Source organism: Peromyscus eremicus, chromosome 8a (assembly GCF_949786415.1).
Source record: "Peromyscus eremicus chromosome 8a, PerEre_H2_v1, whole genome shotgun sequence".
Lineage (NCBI taxonomy): Eukaryota > Metazoa > Chordata > Mammalia > Rodentia > Cricetidae > Peromyscus > Peromyscus eremicus.
Genome location: NC_081423.1, coordinates 5,182,719 through 5,203,255, shown reverse-complemented (window position 1 = coordinate 5,203,255; position 20,537 = coordinate 5,182,719). Strand labels below are relative to the sequence as shown.

Below are 20,537 nucleotides of genomic sequence, written 5' to 3'. Positions count from 1 at the left end.
TGTGAGTGTGTCAGATTACATTCATTTAAAGTGGAAAGACCCATCCACTGTGGTTGGCACCATTCCCTAGGAAGGAGACTCTCAACTGTGTAAGAGTGGAGAGGGCAGGTGGGTGGTAGTGGCGCCCCTTATCCCAGCACTCAGGAGACAGCGGCAGGAGGATCTCTGTGAGCTCGAGGCCAGCCTGGTCTGCAGAGTGAGGACAACCAAGGCTACAGAGAGAAACCCTGTCTTGAAAAACCAAAAGAGAGAGAAAGAGAGAGAGAAAGAGGGGGAAGGAGAGGGGAGAGGACTGAACTAACACAGATGCGTCAATTAATTGTCTCTGCTCTTGACTGTGAGCAGCACGTGACTAGCTGCTTCACGTTCCTGCCTCATGACTTCCCTGAAGCGGATTATAACCTGAAATTGTGAGTCAATAAACCCTCTATTGCTCATGCTGCTTTTGTCAGGGTGCTTTAACACAGCAACAGAAAAGAAACAAAAACAGTCTCGGGGCATCACTGACTTTTGGAGATGGCCATCGAGGGTCCTGTTCTCAGCTGTCTTCATAAAGGACACCAAGCCCTCAGTAACATCCTCGTGGGATACATGACTGGTTATTAAGATGCTGGAATGCTGGCAGGATGGCACACATCTGTCACCCCAGAACTCAGGAGGCAGAAGCAGGTGGATCTCAACTTTAAGGCAAGCCTGGACTGCAGAGCAAAACCCAACGTCAGAAAGCTGAGGGCTGGAGGTGTGGCCCAGTGGTGGTGCACTTGGCTAACGTGCCCAAGGCCTGGGGTTTGATTCTCAGCACTGAAAAAGAAATAAACTAATGAAATACTTTGGTTTCTATTGTGACTGTCTACAGCCTCCAGATCCAGGTTTCCCCGTAGGCAGACACTGGAAGCCTCACACCGGACACAGCATGGGCTCAGGGATTTGGCAAAGGAAGCGTCATGTCTGATGGGCCTGTAATCACACTGTCAAGCACAGTACTCTCACCCCTAGTCTCTCCTGCTGCTGTTATTTAAAGCTTTTTTCAGGGGGAGAAAATTAGTAAAGTCCTTGCCTGAGTTCAGATCCCCAGTACATGCATAGTAGCCGGACACGGTGGCAAATTCCTATCATCTCAGCAATGAGAGAACAGAAGCAGGTGGACCCCTGAGCCTGTTGGCCATGTAATCTAAGCAAATCAGCAAGCTCCAAGTTCAGTGAGAAACTATCTAAAAAAGTAAGAGGGAAAGTAACTGAGGAGGATACCTAACATCAGCCTTCAGCCTCCATGCGTGCACACACACACACACACACACACACACACACACACACACACACACCACACACACACAAAAAAAAAACCCTCAGTGCCTGCTGGCTACACCACGGATATAGAAAACTACAGGATACAGCTGCTCCATGAAAGGTCCTCTCACTCATTACATGTGCAGCTTTCTGTGACTTTCCAGTGAGAGGAACAAAATGCAGGGCACACATCTCCACAATCTGCCGTGAAGCCTGTGACCTGAGCCCCCCGCAGGTCCACTCGGACGTGACTCCTCACCTGGCCTCCTGTCCAGTCCCTGATGATTCTCTGCTGGGAAGCCATCCATTTTACAGCAAATTTAGAAACAGTGTGGATGCAGAGACGAGACTTTGGCAAGACCTAGTGCCTAAGCGTGGAGAGCCACAGAGCACCCTGACAGCCTTCAAAATACGTATTAGTTTTTAAAACTTGAAATTATTTCACTGTACTTTATATTGGAATCCATCATTATCCGAGTTTTTTTCCATTGACACAATGGGAAATATCAAAGAGGTTGAAACATGAAACACCCAGGGAATATAAAAACTATGACTAAATGAAAACACATGTCACAGCAGGTGTCAGAGAAGCAAATTAAATCAAAAGATAACATTTTTCATCTAGCCAATTAGAAGTTTTTGTGTTTCAAGCACTGATGAGTTGGATGACAGCTATGTCAAGACATGATTAATGAAATGAAATGTCCAGTATTTCAAGTTTTCTGGAACCCAATGAATGGGTTCTTATTTGGGGGCTGGAGAGATGGCTCAGCCAGTAAGAACATACTCTGCTCTTACAAAAGACCTGAATTCAGTTCTCAGCATGCATATCAGACAGCTCACAACTGCCTGCAACTCCAGGTCCAGGGTATCCAGTGCCTTCCTCTGGCCTCCAGCACACACACACGCACACACACACACACACACACACGTATGCATGTATGTATGTATGCGTGTATGTATGTATGTATGTTTGTATGTAATTTGAAATTGGCATAGGAAAATTACAAACTGTCGGGGAAATTCTGTAACTGTGTATATGCCAGGAGCACAAAGGTCCTTGTGCTCACAGACAAGTATTAGAGAAACCAGGAATGTTAAACACACAAGGTTGTCACTTCAAAGAGATGTATTTAATCTGTCTTCCACTCGGAAGGCTGGGGATGGAGGTGGCCCAGAGCCTCGGTGACTCCTGGACTATTTGTAGGGCCAGGCAATACCTGGCTCCCCCAAGTTTCCACAAGCAGGGCTGGAGATGGCTAATAGTCTAGATGACCTCTGTGCTATCTGCACGGCCAGGAGCTCCCTCAAGCTCCCTCAAGCTCCCACAGCCAGGACCAGGGGTGGAAAATAGCCCGCATGGCCTCTGTGCTGTCTGTATAACCAAGACCACACCAGATCCTCCCCAGGCCCTTTAAGATAACACATGTAGTCTATCTATAGAACCCATTTCTATGGGAGAAGTGACATGTACTTTGAAAATAGTTTCAATGTAATTATGCCTCATTGTTCATATGGGATTGTGTTGCACCAGGAACATCTTTCCAAATTGTACTGTGCTTAAATATGCCTAAAATAACTGCCTGATGTCAGTCTCCAGGCGTTTGAACCAACACCGGCTCCTGAGTCCTGTTGAACCTGATTTCCCTCTTGCCCCTCTCGGATCAATACCTGCCAGCACTGGTGGGAGAGACCCCACAATGGCGTATGTGGACATGTGTGTGCTTTGCATATGAGGTATGAGGGGAGGACTAGGAAGAGTACAGAAGAGGGACAAGCATCTGTAAATGGTGGGACTTAAACAACATTTCTTTATTCTTCTCTGAACTTCACAATGTGCCTGCATTTGATTGTATTGGCTGGTTGTGGGGTTTTCTTTTGTGTCCTGGTTTGGAGGGAAGGGTTGTTCTAACGTATGTGTGTTTTCTGAAATTGCAGCTTTGAAAGGATTCACCTGGCACAGTCCATCCTTTCTTGGCCCTCGGACTCCAGACAAGGACTGTAAATACTACCTAGTCTTCAGGCTGGGTAGTCCTAATTTGAAGAGAGAAGATAGAGCGGGAGACATTGAGCCATTTGTAACATCAAACAGGAAGCTGCCAAAAGCTCAGTGTTTGAGTTGGAAGAAATGCCATCCTGAGAAAACTCTGTCAGTGTCGCTCATGCCTGGCAGCTTCAGGAAGCCGGTTAAGAAGAAAGAAGTTTCTGACTGGAGACTGGCTTCCAGTCCTCTACATGCTAGCCTTCTCCGCCTGCTGCACGTCCTTGGGCACAGTAGAAGGCGACCCTCAAGGGACAGTACTCTGTTTGGCATCAGCTCCCCAGTCTGACTCAAACCACACAACAACCCCTTCTCCACCTCATGGTAGCCCTTGAGCCACCCTGATGGGTCACATGATGCTGGGCTGCAGTTCCAAGTCTCTGCCAACCAGGTTATGGGCTACATCAAAGCAAATATTTATCACATGTCCACAAAACATTTTTACCCAAAGTGTAGTCACAGAACTGTGAAGTGGGCTGGAGAGATGGCTCATCAGTTAAGAGCCCTTACTGTTTTAGCAGAGGATCTGATTCAATTCCCAGCATCCACATAGGAGCTTCACAACTGCCTGGAATGCCAGATCCTATGCCTTCTTCTGGTGTCCAAGGGTACTGCACACACATGGTACACATACACATAAAATAAAATAAACATTTTTAAACTGCTTTAAAGGAATGAAAGCATTAATAAACCAGTAAGTGCGGTAGTCTCCACTTATCTGAGGATCACAATCAAGTCCTCCAGGAGATGCCTGAGATCATGAGTAATGCTTAGCTTTGTGTATATATTAACAAGCCCTATGTAAGCCATGTATTTCCCTTATGCACATACCGATGATAAAATTTAATTTTTACTTTAGAAACAATGAGAGACTTGCAACAATAACTAAATAAAATGGAATTTATGCCAATACTCAATAATAGAAATTAATTAAACTTGACTATCTCCCTCATCCTCTATTTCACATGCACAACCAGAGATGGCGGCAGTGAAAACTACTGAATAACGGATGTGTAGGCAGCACACACACATGGATGCAGGGGACAAATGGCTGGTTTTACCCAGAGTACAGAAGAGGAGAGCACAAGCTTTCATCACACCACACAGGACAATACATGATGTTAAACTTGTGTGTTGTTTATTTCTAGAATTTCCCATTTACAGTTTTCAAACCACAATTGAGTGAGTAACAAAGTACAGAGGGGGACCACAGGCAAGGGGGAGCACCGTGAGTCAGTCCCGAAGGGCTGTGAACCCCTGAAATCACACCTGCTGTAGTTGTGTGCAGGAGTTAACACCACATGGGAGGAGTCCAGTCACCTTCATCAGAGAGTAAAGTGGTCCATAAATCTGACCCTATCATGGCAAATACCTTAAACCCTGAATGGCTGTGAGCCAAGTACTCTGTCTTGGTTTTTGTCAACTTGACACAAGTTAGAGTTTTCTGTGGAGAGGGAACCACACCTGAGAAAATGTCTACAGATTTGTAGACAAGCCTGTGGGGCTTTTCCTTAATTAGTGATTGATGGGGTGGGGCCTGCCTGAGCAGGTGGTCCTGGATGATATAAGAAAGCAGGCTGAGCAAGCCATGAGAAGCAAACCAGTTCCTCCATGGCTTCTGCTTCAGTTCTACCCCCAGGTTCCTGCCCTAAGTTCCTGCCATGACTTCCTTCGATAATGAAATGTGGTGTGGAAATGTAAGTCAAAAAACTCTTTCCTCCCCAAGTTGCTTTTGGTCCTGGTGTTTGATCACAGCAATAGAAATCCCAAATGAGACACACGTATTTCAGAATGAGTTTACTTTGTTTTGACAAGATAGGCTTTGTTAAGAACCTAGGAGCCGGGCGGTGGTGGCACATGCCTTTAATCCCAGCACTCGGGAAGCAGAGGCAGGCAGATCTCTGTGAGTTCAAGGCCAGCCTGGTCTACAGACCGAGATCCAGGACAGGCACCACAACTACACAGAGAAACCCTGTCTCAGAAAAACTAGAAAAAAAAAGGACCCTAGGGATAGTAGCTGGAGAGACGGCTCAAGGGTTAAGTGCACCTACTCCTTTTGCAGAAGACCCAAGTTCAGTTCCCAGCATCCACACTGGGTGACTCAACACCTGTAATTCCAACTCCCAGAGAACTAATGCACTCTTCTGACCTCTGCAGGCACTGCGGATACCCACACACACACACATATAATTAATTTTTTTAATCTTAAAAAACAACCCAATGGATAGTGATAAACTACACTCAAGTCAGGGCTTAAATTGAAGAGGAGCCTCTTTATAATATAAAAAATTCAGAAATAATTACAGATAAAAATAAACTGCCATTCCAATTCATTTTCTTCTTCAAGTCAGCAGCATGATAGATAAGGGAGACATGGAAATATGCTATTTATTAATTAATTAAACAATTTCTTTCTTAATGTTGTATTGCATTTTGAGGATTTTTTTTGCTCTGCATAAATAAGTAACTAAAATAGCATATCCTAACTGGGTGTGATGGTGCATGCCTATGACCCCCAAACTTGGAAGTTAGTCACCAGATAAAGAACTTATCCTAGCTACAAAGTGATTTCAAGGCCAGCCTGAGCTACATGAGACTCTGTCGAAGAGAAAGAAGGAGGAAGAAGAGGAGGAGAAACAGAGGAGGAGGTGGAAAGGGAAGAAGAGGAGGAGAAAGGAAGCCATTTCCCTTCTATGGGAAGTTATAAAATCTAAAATGGTAGCTCATTCAGAAAGCAATTTCAGGTTGTTTCCCTTGGTGGCGGTGGGGACATTAGGTGAAACAGACCGCAATAGAACTGAACCAACGTTTCCTACAACAAGCAATTGTTACAAACACAGGGAATACAAATGGAAGAAGAGGGGGAATAATAACAATAATAATAATAATAATCTGACTACTGGGAAAATCAGACTGGATTGTCCATTAAATATAAGCACATTACTATATTAAGAGGTGAAAATATGAATATATGTAAATAAGTACTGATTAAGTGGAAGCAGTTGCAGAAATGTCTACTTAGAGATCATTGGTTATTAATCACCCAGAACACTGTTTCCAGTGGTGAATACAGTGCCACCAACCTGCTTGTGCCTGTTTATGTATGTGAGCCAGCTGGGCTGATATATACATAGGTCTCCTCCTTTTCCAATCGCATATGTTCTTTGGAAGATGTAAAGACCTTTGAGGTTCAAAGTGAGGATGTAGGGATCATAAATTTCTCCCCCAGTCAAATCTAGATCAAATCTCTCACACATTTGGAGAAAGTGAGTGTGTTAGTTTTCAGCCAGATCCCAAGCCCTGAAGCACCAGGGCTCAGAGATTTAAAAACAGATAAAGGGTTTGAGAGGTCCAAAGTATCTGAACAAGAGCTGGCTAGAGGGCTCAGAAAATAAAGGCACTTGCCACCAAGCCAGATGACCTGAACTCACTCCCTGGGATCCACATGGGAGAGAGAGAGAAATGACTCCCACAGGTTGTCCTCTGACCTCCAGCAACATACTTCCACTCACACATGTATACACACACACATTATAAATAAATGAATGTAATAAGAACTCAGAGGTGGCCCTATCCCTGACAGTTAGACAGTCACTGTTATCTCAGCCACATCCCAACAGGTACTTCTGATTCTGTGGACCCAATTGCCAATACCTAACCCTCGCCTAAACTGAAACTCTACCTCTCAGTTCCATCTCCAGATGGAACAACAAAAATTAAGACTAAAACCTTCCACCCTGCAACTGGCCACATCTCTCTCAAATCCTCCCCCTACCGAGATCTCCTTCCTCAGTGGAACACACCTAAATGCCTTTTCTGGAACCCTTTACACATTCCATTTAGATTCTGCACAATGCTGAGGGTGCCTCCCTGGCACACGGTGCAATATCTCAACATAGGAAGTTGCCCCCTAGAACTAAGTGCATCTCTGCAGATGCCGAAGAGCAGGGCAGCTGTAATGCTTAGAATCAAGTTCCAACACTGCTCACAGAATCAAGTTCCACTCAGCAACATTGCCTGTTCTCAGGAGAAAGTCCTGGACAGATTCTGAGTTTGCCAGTATATGCCTGTAAGCCAAGCATGGGAAGTTGATACAGGAACACTTCAAGTTCAAGACCAGATTGGGCTAGAGAGTGAAACTCTATCTCCAAGAAGTCAGTGAGACTGGGGCGCTAACACCAGGCAACGACAATTGCTGTGCAAGCATGAAGACCTGAGTTCAAATCCTTAGCACCCACATAAAAAACTGGTGTGACCATATGCCTGTAACCTCAGAGCTGTAGAGGTGGAGTCAGGATGGAACAAAAACAGCCATCTGATAACTAAGGGAGCCAGCTGCCAAGGAAAGCAAAGTAGAAAAATAGAGACAGGAAGGACCTGAGTCCTTTAGGGGTTATCAAATTACTCAGCTAGACATGGGGCTCCACTGCAACAGAAATGCTGAATCTCTTGAGGATTTTAGCCACCATAGATCACATATTCTGTTATTTGCTGCTGAAAACACTCCTAACAACAGTGGTATGTAAACGGAGCTACTCCCTTTAGTTAGACATTACAGTTTGAGAAGCATGGCCCTGAGGTAATGTGAATGTAATTGGTCCCCATAATCTCATAGGGAGTGGCACTATTAGGAAGTGTGGCTTTGTTGGAGTGGGTGTGGCCTTGTTAGAGGAAGTGTGTCACTGTGGGGGTGGGCTTTGAGCATTTTCCTATGCTCAGGATACTGCCCAGTGTCTCAGTTGACTTCCTGTTGCCTGCAATACGTACAATTCTCAGCTACTTTTCCAGCACATATCTGCCTGCATGTCACCATGTACACCGCCATGATGATAATGGACTGAACCACTGAAACTGTAAGTGAACCACCCCAATTAAATGTTTTCCTTTATAAGAGTTCCCGTGGTTGGGGCTGGAGAGACGGCTCAGAGGTTAAGAGCACTGACTGCTTTTCCAGAGGTCCTGAGTTCAATTCCCAGCAACCACATGGTGGCTCACAACCATCCGTAATGAGATCTGGTGCCCTCTTCTGGCCGGCAGCCATATATGCTGTATACATAATAAATAAATAAATCTTTAAAAAAAAAAAAAAAAAGAGTTCCCGTGGTCATGCTGTCTCTTCACAGTAATAGAAACTGTAACTGACACAAGCCCTACTCACTAAGAGTTGGATCACGACTTAGAACGTGTTGAACTATTTGGGGTTTTGTTTTATTGCTTTCAGGTTTTATTGTTGCTGTTTTGCTTAGGTTTTTGTTTGAGACCAGGCTATCTTACACATAGCCTGAGCTAGCCTCTAACTCCCTATGTAGCCAAGCATTATCTCAAACTTCTGATCCTCCTGCCTGTATCTCTCAAGAGCTGGGGTTACAGGTGTACACTCTTACAAGCAGCTAGAGTTCATGCATATTTTTTTAAATATTATGCTGGTGAACAATGCATCTAGTCAGGTTCAGCACAGTCCACTGTTCACGGTCCTGCAAAGCTTATCCCCCAGTGAGTTTGAAGGCCATCTCTTCCTTTCCCAAAATAGTGAAAATTCTTCTTAAACCTATGGAAAATGTTGGGCAAACGGCACCAGCTAACTGAACAGGTCCCAGAGACTTGGTGCTGACCCTTCGAGATGTCTGTGGTTAGCAAGAAAGCTGGAGGTGGTTCAGCAGGTAAAGGTGCCATGCTTGCTGCCGAGGCTGATGAGCTGAGTTTGATCCCTGGGATCCATAAAGTAGAAACAGTGAAGTGACTCCCACAGGTTCACCAGCTGTCTTCCCACCTCCACAAATATGCCATGGCCTGTCCATGCCCATGCACATAAACACAATCAATCCATCAATAAGCAATTAAAATTCTAATGTGTCGAAATTGCTGGAAGTGGAGATGAGGTACCACCCAGCAAAGATTGAGATACACACACACACACACACACACACACACACACACACACACACAGTGAAGACAAGGATCTGTCGTTGGCTTGGCTGTATATTTCATCACGTATTAGTATATAGAAATATCATGTATACTTCAAATACACAATTTTTATTTATCATTCATGTATCAATAAAGCTGGGGTGGTGACCTCTGCAGTACAGACTATGGTAGAAGTCCATCATTTCAATTTTTAAAAAGGGTTTGAATTTTAATTTCATCACCAGCATCTGAATTATGCAAGCAAAGACAACCAAAATATTTTTTTTAAATCTGTTGTCCATAATAAAACTTGGCAGTTGTCTGTGTTGATGCTAGTCCCCAAAACCCACTGAGCTCACAATTATGCACTTAGAAGGGAAATCAAAGAAGCAAAAGAATAAGAACAATAGACCTACTTTCTAGCTGTGTGGTTCTCAACAAATCCCCGCAGCCCTCTGGGTCCTTAGTCCCTCATCTGAACACAGAGGACCTTTAAACAAATGTTTCTGGGGCTGCCAGGTTCCCCAGGTTCCCACTGAGTCATTAATCCCTGGCAAGGTTACATGAGAAACTATATGCAGTATTGTACACTGCAAGGCCCGATGCCCAGTGCGACATACGCTCCGATTGGAGGAGTCATTAAGTGCAAAGGTCAAAGAGATGATCTCCACTTCCAGCTGCTCCTGTATCACCCACACTACTTCCGGTTTACCAGTGTAAGAAACAGAATCTGATGGTTCATTTCCAGAGGGATCTCAAGCCAGCTTATGCCCAGACACAGACGATCTGGAAGCACTAGACCTCTGCTGACAACGTAAGCTACTCCCAGGCACCCCAGCCAACTCTGCAGCCATTCCACACCAGAACCAAAAGTTTAGAGAAAATTACCAACAGCCGTGCTTGCCTAGTGACCTGCAGACACAAGCTTATACACCTACCAGGTTTTTAAATAAACAGGATGTGAAGGGTAGAGATGAGCCCACGGGTGTGGGGCTTCGGCAAGAAAAAGGCGAACGCGCAAGGAAGAGAGCAAGGTAAGGCCCGGACAATGGGTAAGATCCTGTGCTCCTGATGGCTCAGCGAACAGAGAGGGGAGGAGAGCGCTTGTTACAGGAGGTTCGGAAAGGGCTCTCCTCACAGTCAGTGCGCCAGCCATTCTTAGCCGGTTTCTCAACTTTACAAAGTTGAACCTTCTCTCCCTCCCCCTTCCCCCCGGCTCTGAGTCCCAGTGCTCTTATCACGAAGTGGGGAGCGTTGTTTCCCACACCAGGACAAAGCTCACACTGAGACCTGAGAAGGCAGAGCCGGGTCTTAGCTGGCCCTGGAGGAAGGATGAATCACACCACACTGGACCCTTCATTTCTAAGGACTCAGTTTCTCACAGGGAATGCCTTTGGAACCTCATACCACTGTTAATCCCCCATCTGTAATTGCTAAAAATACACACTGGTGAAAAATAACAACCACAAAATGTAAGCACTGTACGTTATATCTTAAGAATAGTTTAGGATGAGCCAGACACTGAGGTGAACTCTTCACCCATGACCTTATTCAACACCCAAACTCACAAGAGCCAGGTGTGAACATCATTCCAATGTGGTAGCTTGTGCCGCACAGACTCAGTGTTTGAACAGTTGGTCCCGTTGGTGGTGCTGTTCAGGGGGCTATGGAACCTTTTGGAGGAAAGCCTTGCTGGAGGGCTATGTCCCTCTGGTGGGTTTTGAGGTTTCATTGCTTGGCCTTAACTTTCTTCTCTCTCTCTCTCTCTCTCTCTCTCTCTCTCTCTCTCTCTCTCTCTCTCTCTCTCTCTCTCCTTCCTGTGTGTGGATGAAAAGGTGATCAGCCAGCTCCCTGCTTCTGCCACCAGGAGAACATAAACCGCTGTCACGCCTCCCGGCCAGGAAGAACTCTATCCCTCTGGAACCATAAGCAAAAATAAGCCTTGTCTCTGCTAAATTGCTTTTGATAATGGTATTTGTATCACAGTAACAGGAAAGCAACTGATATATCCCATTTTACAGATAAAGACACTGAGGCTCGTTCTTGGTAGTTGCCCAGCTACCAAGTGGTGAAGCCTGAATTTAAACACAGATGAACTAACTCAAGAGCCAATATATTAACCGTTCAGTCACAGCATTCTCTAAAAGATTAAGACAGTCATCTTCTGCCCCCAGTGTCACAAGTCTCATTTTGGTGAACTTTTTGAAGCCTTCCCTGAAGGCAGAGAAAATTTCCAGAGCTAGAGGGGACTTAGAGATGATGTCACCAAGACTCTCATTTTGCCAAAGAGCAGGAGATTGGAAAAGATGAAGGGGTGTCCCGAGGCCACACAGGTATGTGGGGATGGAACTCGGGTCCTCAGACTCTTGGCCCATGGTTCTCTGAGATGCTCCAACTCAAGCTACTTAGTAGCAGCACCCAGAGCACTGTGCAGAGAAAGGGGATTAACAACAGCATCAATGTGACCACACACACTCCACGAAGGAGCAGCCCCTGAGGGGGCTGGCCCTGTGGGTGAGAGCACTTGCTGCCCAAGTGTGAGGACCTGAGTTCCAGTCCCTGGCACCTACATAGCCGCACCGATAACCCCAGCACTGGGGGGGGGGGGGGCAGAGGGAGACAAGAGGCTCCACGGAGATGATGGCCTGCCAGTCCCGGCAAAACTGTGAGCTCCAGATTCAGCAAGGGGCCTTGCCTAAGGAGGACAAGGTGAAGAGCTGGCGTAACAGAGCAGACCATCCGACCGTTTCCTCTGGCCTTGGCCTTTGCATGTACAAGTACATGAGCCCTTATCTACATGCACATGTTCTCTCCCATAAAGAAAGGGAAAAGTGAAAGGCAGGCAGGAAGGGAGGAAGGAAGGAATGAGTGAGGAGAGGAAGGGTGGGAGGGAGGGAGGGAGGGAGGGAGGGAGGGAGGGAGGAAATATTAGTGGGGTGTAGCTATTTTCTTCACAAGCATCAGGTCTCAATTCCCAAAGCCTTCAGAAACAACGTCATTACAAAGCAGGGAAGTGGGAAGAGGGGCCGAGAGAGAGGGCGCCTGTCCTGTCAAACGGAGAGGTGGGGAGGATGCCTTATCTAGCCAGCAGTTGCCATGGAGAAGTGGCAGTGTGGCCAGGCCTTAGAGTTTTTTTAAGCTGTGATTTAAACTTTAAAGTGTTGGTAACTAATTGAAATTGGAAAGATAAAGGCTGTGGAGGTGTGAGTGCAACACCAGTTAATGGCCTTATAACCGCTCCTTTACGTGATGACCTCGCTGCAAGATGAGTCAGTAGATGCCCCTGACTCGCTCATTGCAGACCCAAGGTTCAGTCCTATTCCTCCGCTCTCCCTCCCCCTCCCTCTCTTCTCCCACTCACTCTGTCTGGAGCACTGCTTTCCATCTGAGACTATGAAGACACACACAACCCTCAAACCATGAAACCACAGCCATGAAGGGTCAAAGCCACTCCCAAGAAGCTGGAGGGCTGTGTGGAGAGTCAGTCAGGCCTTCTGAGATGCTCTTGCTGCTCCCTGCCGACTTACGTGGGTGGCAGTGGATGACTGCCTCTGACATGCCTTCTCCATGCGGCTAGAGGTAGGTCTCCCACCCTCCCCAGTTCCCTGCCGACGCCGCAGCAGCCGCTGAGTGGGCTCCTCCAGCACTCAGATCTGCATGTCTGCCCTTTTCCTGAGCCTTGGGTGTTTAATGGCCCATCACTCACATCCAACTCAGGAGCTGCCAGGTTGCAAGAGCACCAACTTCCTCCGCCTACCACTGAGCTGTCACTTAGCACAGCTCCAGGGGGTTTCATGTGCAACCCCTAATTCATGCTAGTACCCAGGATGGCTAATAATTATCTCCTGCTAAAGAGAGAAAAAGAGTTGGCACACATGTATGAGATCAGTCCACACTTAAGGAACAAAAAGAGCCCTGAAACATAGTGTGACATGTTTGTCCATCCGGAAGCAGCCTCAAGCTGGAATCAAAACCAATGGCATGATTCATTCAATCAACAAACATTTACCACGTAACCGAAGCAAAAGGACACCAGGCAGCACACCCATAACCCAAAGTGACTGTGTGTAAATGTAGGGACAGAGGAGCAGCAACTCTGCTGATTATAGCATAAACCTTCTGCAGCTGTTTAAAATCAAACCTAAACATCCAGTTCACCATAAGGAAAAATCCCAAGAATGTATAATCAAGAAAAAAACATAAAAGCAGGTTAGGAAATAAAACTAGCTCAAAACCAGAGGGAACACATTCAAGTCTCTTCCTTCTGCTGCTCCTAAGACACAAAATTTATACAGAAGTCTTCCATTTTTTTATTGGTATAGTATTGCTTAGGAATTAAAGAAAAACAAGAAATCAAAGATCAAAAGTACAGAGGGCTGGGCCAGGGAGCGGAGTCAGCATTTGCCACATATCCTGCGGGCCTGAGATCCACTCCCCAGAACCCACGTGAAAAGCCTGATGTGCACATCAGTAATCCCAACACTCTCACAAGAAGATGGGGAGGAGAGAAAGGAGACAGAGACAGGAGCATCATCTGGAAGCTCCGGACCTCTGTCTTGAAATATGCACTGTGGTAGAAATAAGGTGAGAGAGAATCAACTTCTGAAAAATTCTCCTCTGAGTTCCACATACATACCATGGCACATACACATCCAATAGTCACACACATGCATGCACACATGCATTCACACATATACTCTCACACGCTCATGCACACACACACACACACACATGCATACACATTCTCACAAGCACACACGCTCTCACACATGCATACACACACATGAACACACACTCTTACATGAACACCCATGCACACATACACTAAATATATATATTTACTTAAAAAACAAAAGATAGCCAGGCAGTGGTGACGCACGCCTTTAATCCCAGCACTCAGGAGGCAGAGGCAGGCAGATCTCTGTGAGTTCGAGGCCAGCCTGGTCTACAAAGCGAGTTCCAGGAAAGGCGCAAAGCTACACAGAGAAACCCTGTCTCAAAAAAAAAAAAAACCAAAAAGATAAAGAGGAGCCCCTAAAATTGCATGAATTGACAGATGAAAGCTGGAATCACGGTGCAGCTCAGTGGCAGAGCACAGGCTGGGCACTTAGGCTTTCCATTTCCAACACCAGAAGGACCAAAGAAGAAAAGAAAGAGAAGATCAGACTTCTCAGTTTCATATAGGAAGATGGAAGCCATGAGGCCTATGGGGAAATGGATCCAACATAACCGTGTGAACATAGGTACTAACACCCACCCGAGGAGAGAGGATAAACACAGCAAGATTGTGCCACTCTCTATGAACCAGGCTGGGACATCCACACCATGCTCCAAGAGCTGCATCTCAGGAGGCCCCTGCCTGTGTCAAGGAGCCATAAGGAAGTCACCAACATAGACCGGTCCAGCCTGCACTATAAGCCATGAAGAGAAAAGGAAATGTTCCTGACGGAGCTGTTGATGGGAATTCTGGTTTACAAACCCAGGTCTGGAGTGAAGCTTGACGGGAGAGCACTGATCTAGCAATGTAAGACCCTGGATCTCATCCCCAACACCACAGGGAAAAATAAATAAATAAAAGCACACTCCCTTACAGATATGAGGCAGAAGAAACTCTTAAGACCAGGGGCTGAGGCTGTCCCTCAATTGGGGGAGTGCTTGCCTCTAGTGCCACATAAATTGGACATCTGTCAGGTGCACATAATCTTAGTACTTGGTGGGTAGAGGCAGGGGGATCAGAAGTTTGAGCTCATTGTTGAACTATATAACAAGGTCCAGGCCACTCAGGATTCATGAGACCCTTATTAGTTGTCCAATTCAGAGTGGCCAGTCATGAAACCATATACACACAAACAACAAAAATTGACTCAACACGGTCTATTTATATATATTTTGCATACATATGTATGTATGTATGTAGCAAAGATAATCAAAGTAAGGGTAACTATTAATTAAGGAAGAATGTGGAAGGGGTAAGAAGAAGGTAACTGGCAGGGGCTGAAAGGAGAAAGGAAGTGATATAATTCTATCTCAATTAAAAATAAAATATAATTGCTCTGAAAATAAGCTCAAAAATATAAAAATAAGTCAGGTATAGGAAGGCTTGGTTGAGAAACTGCTGCATAGAATTACACATGTACACAATGAAGAAAGGACAATTCAAGATAGCGGAAATAACCAAGACAGGAGGGAAAGTATCCAGCAGACAGGCCAGAGATTTTTCCAGAACTAAAGATACTTGAGTCTTCTGGCCAAAAATCCCAGAGTGTAAAGTACAAAAAATAATAACATAAAAATAGTGTAATTCACCAGGCAGTACTGGTACATGCCTTTAATCCCAGCACTCAGAGGCAGAGAAGGATATCTGAGTTCAAGGCCAACCTGATCTACAGAACTAGTTTCAGGAGAGCCAATGCTACACAAAGAAACCCTGACTCAAAAAATTTTTTTAAAAAAAGTATAATTCTGAAATTATAACCCAACAAACTGTTATTAGAAGGAATACATCTACATGTTGCCTAAGTTAATTCCACTGATAAAATTTATGGTGAGCTTTTTATTTTCTTCCTTAAACTTTAATGTACTTTCTAAGTGCTCTACAATGAAAAGATATTATTTTTATAGTGTCTATGGAGAAGAATTCATTATTGCAAAAACACATATACACATAAATACTTTTTTAAATCTTCCCTCAAAGACTTATATTCTCAGAAGAGGAGATTGGCGGCTCATGAGGAACAATACCCAAGGGTTCCTCTGACCTCCACGTGCTGCTGCGTACACACATGCACACACACATTTAAAATAAACATACAAGGGCTGAAAAGATGGCTCAGCAGCTAAGAGGACTTGTTACCCTTGCAGAAGACCCAGATTCTATTCCCAGCACCCACAGGGTGACTCACAACTAGTTCCAGGGGATCCAACAGGCATCCATGTGATGAACATTCATGCATGCTAGCAAAACAATCACATACCTAAAGTAAAATAAATAACTCCTTTGGTGACTCTTAAAATAAATAACTAAAAATAAACATACCAAACAAAATCCACACAGTGACTGGCATGGATAGATGTAGGTAAAATATGGACCCAGCCTTTTCCACCAGGGGGCGGACCAGGGGGAGAAGGAATTCAAGGATGGTGAGCAGAGATGAAAAGGTCTAATCAACTTGCTGGGTTTCCTGTGCAGCAAGAGTCTGTTTCTCTTGGACAAGCCATGAGAAGGCGAGAGGTCATCGACACCAATGCTCACCTCCAATTTAATGATATTTCAAGACCACCCACGGATACCACCAAAATCAACACCACGGTAAATTAAAATAACACCCCAAACACCTGCCACTTGACACTATTGCCCTTAGCATAGAGCAGTGGTTATCAGCCTGTGCTCTGCACTCCTTTTAGGAGTGAATGACCCTTTCACAGAGGTCACCTAAGGCCATCAGAAAACATAGGTATTTACATTATGACTCATAACCATAGCAAAATTACAGCAACGAAAATAACCTTATAGTTGGAGGTCACCACAACATGAGGAACTATATTAGAAAGGTTGAGAATCACCGGTCTAAAGCTTTGTTCAAGGGTCAAGTAGACTGAGAGGAAGGTAAAAAGTATATGCCTGAAGGCTTAAGTGTGTGAATTCCTGTGTACACATGTGCTTGTGTGTGTGTGTGTGTGTGTGTGTGCGCGCGTGTGTGCGTGTGTGTGTGTTCCTTTTAGCTGATAATCAACTACTATCACACTGTCAAGTCAGAAGTAAGAAAATATAGGTATGTTCTAGGTGACATTACCCAACTGGAATCCCTTTATGGAGTCTTGTCAGTCTAGGGAGGTCACAATACTGTCAGCTTTCTGGTCACAATACTGTCAGCATGCCTAAGCACGGCAGTTTTAGACTGCATCTCATGACTAGTTCCATAAAGCTAAATAAAGTCCACTGAATGTTAAGCAGTAACCCAAACAGGTGGTAAAGAGACAAGCCAAACATATGCATTCCTAATGAAAGAAAGGCTGATTGCATTTCAGACAACTTCTTTCCTTTTTAACCACACACAGGTTTCTCCAAACCCACTCCCCCCCCCATATCACCTGCTCCTCCGCTACGTGAGACCTGCATAATCCCAGTAGTGTCTCTGCCCACTTCAGCGACATCCTGCCATCTTGACTCATCTCCTGTTCTGCTACAATTGGAAATATCTCCTAGGCCAACTCTGGAAAGCCCCAGTTCAATGAGAAGTCAGTCCCTACGAGGTGCTAACAATGGACACTTCAGCCCTCTCTTCCTCTTGCTCTTCAATCTCTCTCTAATCTTGTCTTCTCTGGAAATGTCCTTTCACACCATCCTCTTTCCATTTCCTGGGTCTTTTTTTTTTTTCCTTTACTCTTAAGCACATGTTTCTGTTCACTTAAACACAATTTTAACCACATCTCCAAAAGGCAATTTCACCCCAGGAGAAAACACACACACACACACACACACACACACACACACACACACACATTCACCCATTCCTCTGACTTCTCAAAACTCAGTTTCAAAGGAGGCACAGTGGCTGAACTAGCTAGACAGAGACCACCATTTTACAGATCAAGGTTCCTTGGTAGTCAAGGTCATAGTGTACCAAGGAGTGCTCACACTGGGATCCTCTCTGTACCCACTTTTCCATCTGTACTGTGTGAGGGAGATCCTGCCCCCCACACTTGCCAGCTCATAGTCAGAAGAAAAAGCCAGAAAGCTACCCAACCCTCCCAACCTCAAAGCACCTTCCCAGGTCACCTGGTAGCAGAGTTTCTCTGATAACTCTCACTGCGTAGCCCTGACTAGCCTGGAACTCACAGACATCTGTCTTCTGAATGCTGGGATCAAAGGCATATGCCTTCTTATCCAATTTTTTTTCCTGTACATGCCCTGCTATTCCTGTTCATTTTTATGCCTTGCTTCTATAATCAAAACTTTTAAAAAGGAAAGATCAATGATAATAGCTTTCACAATCTAATCCCCTTTCCCTTCTGCTAAATAGGGTGGCCTCTTCTTAATTGAGCAAGCCCTCTAAGCTGATTCACTGTCCCTCCCCCATGGCCTGGTGCCTCCTGTACAATCAACCAAATGTCTGTCCCTCTTAAATAAGGAATGATAATGTTAAAGGTTAGGTTTGGTTTCCCTAGATCACAGCTTGAGACCAGAGAAACAGGATTCTATTTTCATCCCCCAACGTGTGTTTTTAGTGAAGTCTCTTACCAGCCATGTGCTTCAGGCACTTTGTCTGGAGTTTCAGGGTGTTTTAATAATCCTAAGGCCCTTTGCAGTTCTGACATGGCCCATCCACTGTAAGCAGAGTCCAGCCATCCCCTGCTTTCATTATACCAGAAAGGGGGCCTCCAAAACAGAGAGGTGGCTGAGAGATCCTCACCTCCCATGAGACCCTGCCAGAAAGAGGACCATCTGAAACCAGTGTTCACTAAGATACTGCATCAGTGTCTATTTTCACTGCATGTGCCACAGCCCAGGGGACCTGGGAGAATTTACACAGTCCCCAGAGGAGGATGCACTGAGCAGAGTGAAAGCTGATGAGATGAACACAGCAGCGGTTCAAGACAGGTTGTGCCCTGCTCCCCAAGGAATGATCTCCAAGGTCCCGCTTCCGACACTGCACACAAGTACTCCCAGGCCTTCCTTCCCAGCCCTCCAGAGGCGTATGTGGACTGACAGCACACCAACTCGGTATCTCCCCTTTCTCATTTTTTGTTTTATTTCTGTCTTCAAACTTTTTTCTCTCTTGACTACAGTGTCATCCCTAACATCCCATTCAACCTTCAAGCCTCTCATGTCCTCCCCCAACCAATGCTTCAAAGAACTGTGATCCAAAGTCAAGAAGGTCAGACACATTTTCTCTCATTTCTGAAATTCAACTTCCACACCAAGGTCAGTCTTCCAGAGCCAATGCCTTCCATTTGACAATCTTTGGACGCCCTGTAGTGAAGTTGTCAGCTCACACTAGAGCTACCTAAGGAAACCTCCGGGCCTTCAACACTCTGGGCTTGGAGTTACTTCCCTGCACACACTCCTACTCCCTAGAGGCAGAGTTCCGCCCACGTGCCTCTAAGCCACAGGGTGCTCAGGCTCCCACCTCCATTCCTGTAAGTCTAGGCAAACACGAATCTGTCCCCTTTTGTGTTTGCTAAAAACCTCACATACCTATCCTTAGTATTTTTAAGTAGTTTTAATCACTTTACCAAAAGAAAGAAAATGGAGATTCTGGTTAAAAATTTAAAAAAAAAAAAAAACTTAAAAAATTTAAAAAAAAAAAGACCCAAGTGCTTTCACGCTTGCCTCTGAGCTACTTGAAGATATCCAAGCATTCTATCACCACTCCCCATCCTACTTTAGTATTTTCTGTACTCATCTGGGCACACCAAGCTGCGTCTAAGTACCGACCCCATCTTCAGAACCAAAAGCAAAGGGTGTTTCCATTCATGTCTGGGTCAGAGAGACACAGCACAGTTCTCAGGCCAGAGGCCACTTAACCTGCTTTGACAGCCCACAGTTGCTAGGGGCGCCCTAGGCCACCGTGGTGACTGCCATTTGTAGAATCCGCCCCTCTAGGACCCTGGCAGCCCATCTCCTCCTGGCCTTACCTTGTCAGCCATAATCATAGATGCACCCCCGTGAATGCCCAAGATGGGAACGAAAGTCTGTGAGGAGATAAAATCCAGCATCTGAGCCACAGCCTCCTGGTCGGTGTCGTCTCCAAACACGAGGCCATGGATGCGCGCCCCAGACATGAGGTCACACACATGCGTGATGAGGCTCTTGGGGTCGGTGCGGTTCATCAGCAACGCCACCACGTTCACGTCCAGGGGCAAGCCGGTTGCCTGCTCCGGGCCCCACAGATTTCGAAGTTCGCGCTCTGTCACGTCGTGGCTGTGACCCAGCAGCACCGCAATGTTCAGCGCTGGGGGACCCTTCTCCGCCGCCGCGTCCTGCGCCGGACCGCGCCAGACCAGAAGGGCCGGCAGTACCAGCAAGGTCCAGTAGCCCAGTCTGCCCATGGTCGCCACTTAGGGTCCCTGTGAGGTGGAGGAGAACGAGAAGCAGGGCAGCGGTAAGTGAGGGGCCCAGGTGACAGGAATGACTGCCCCAGCACCTGCTCTAGGAGCCAAGTGTGAAACAGGGCCCCAGCACTGGCTGCTTTGGCCACTCACCGGAGTCCTCATGGCTGATGCCATCCACATCCCTCGACCCATGTCCATCTCCATCTACCACTCCAGTCCAAGCTATTTCTCCATCCCTGTCCCCAAG

The 20,537-nt window shown here is 45.8% G+C and overlaps 1 protein-coding gene across 2 annotated transcripts in view; it reads right to left on the bottom strand.

Moving 5' to 3' along the window:
* Grin2a (glutamate ionotropic receptor NMDA type subunit 2A) overlaps nucleotides 1-20,287 on the bottom strand; it is a 422,636-nt gene extending 402,349 nt beyond the window's left edge. For both annotated transcript variants that reach the window (XM_059270019.1, XM_059270020.1), the window contains exon 1: nucleotides 19,874-20,287. In XM_059270019.1, coding sequence (XP_059126002.1) covers nucleotides 19,874-20,287 — 414 coding nt within the window. The remainder of the gene's footprint in view (nucleotides 1-19,873) is intronic.
* Nucleotides 20,288-20,537: the final 250 nt, after the last annotated feature.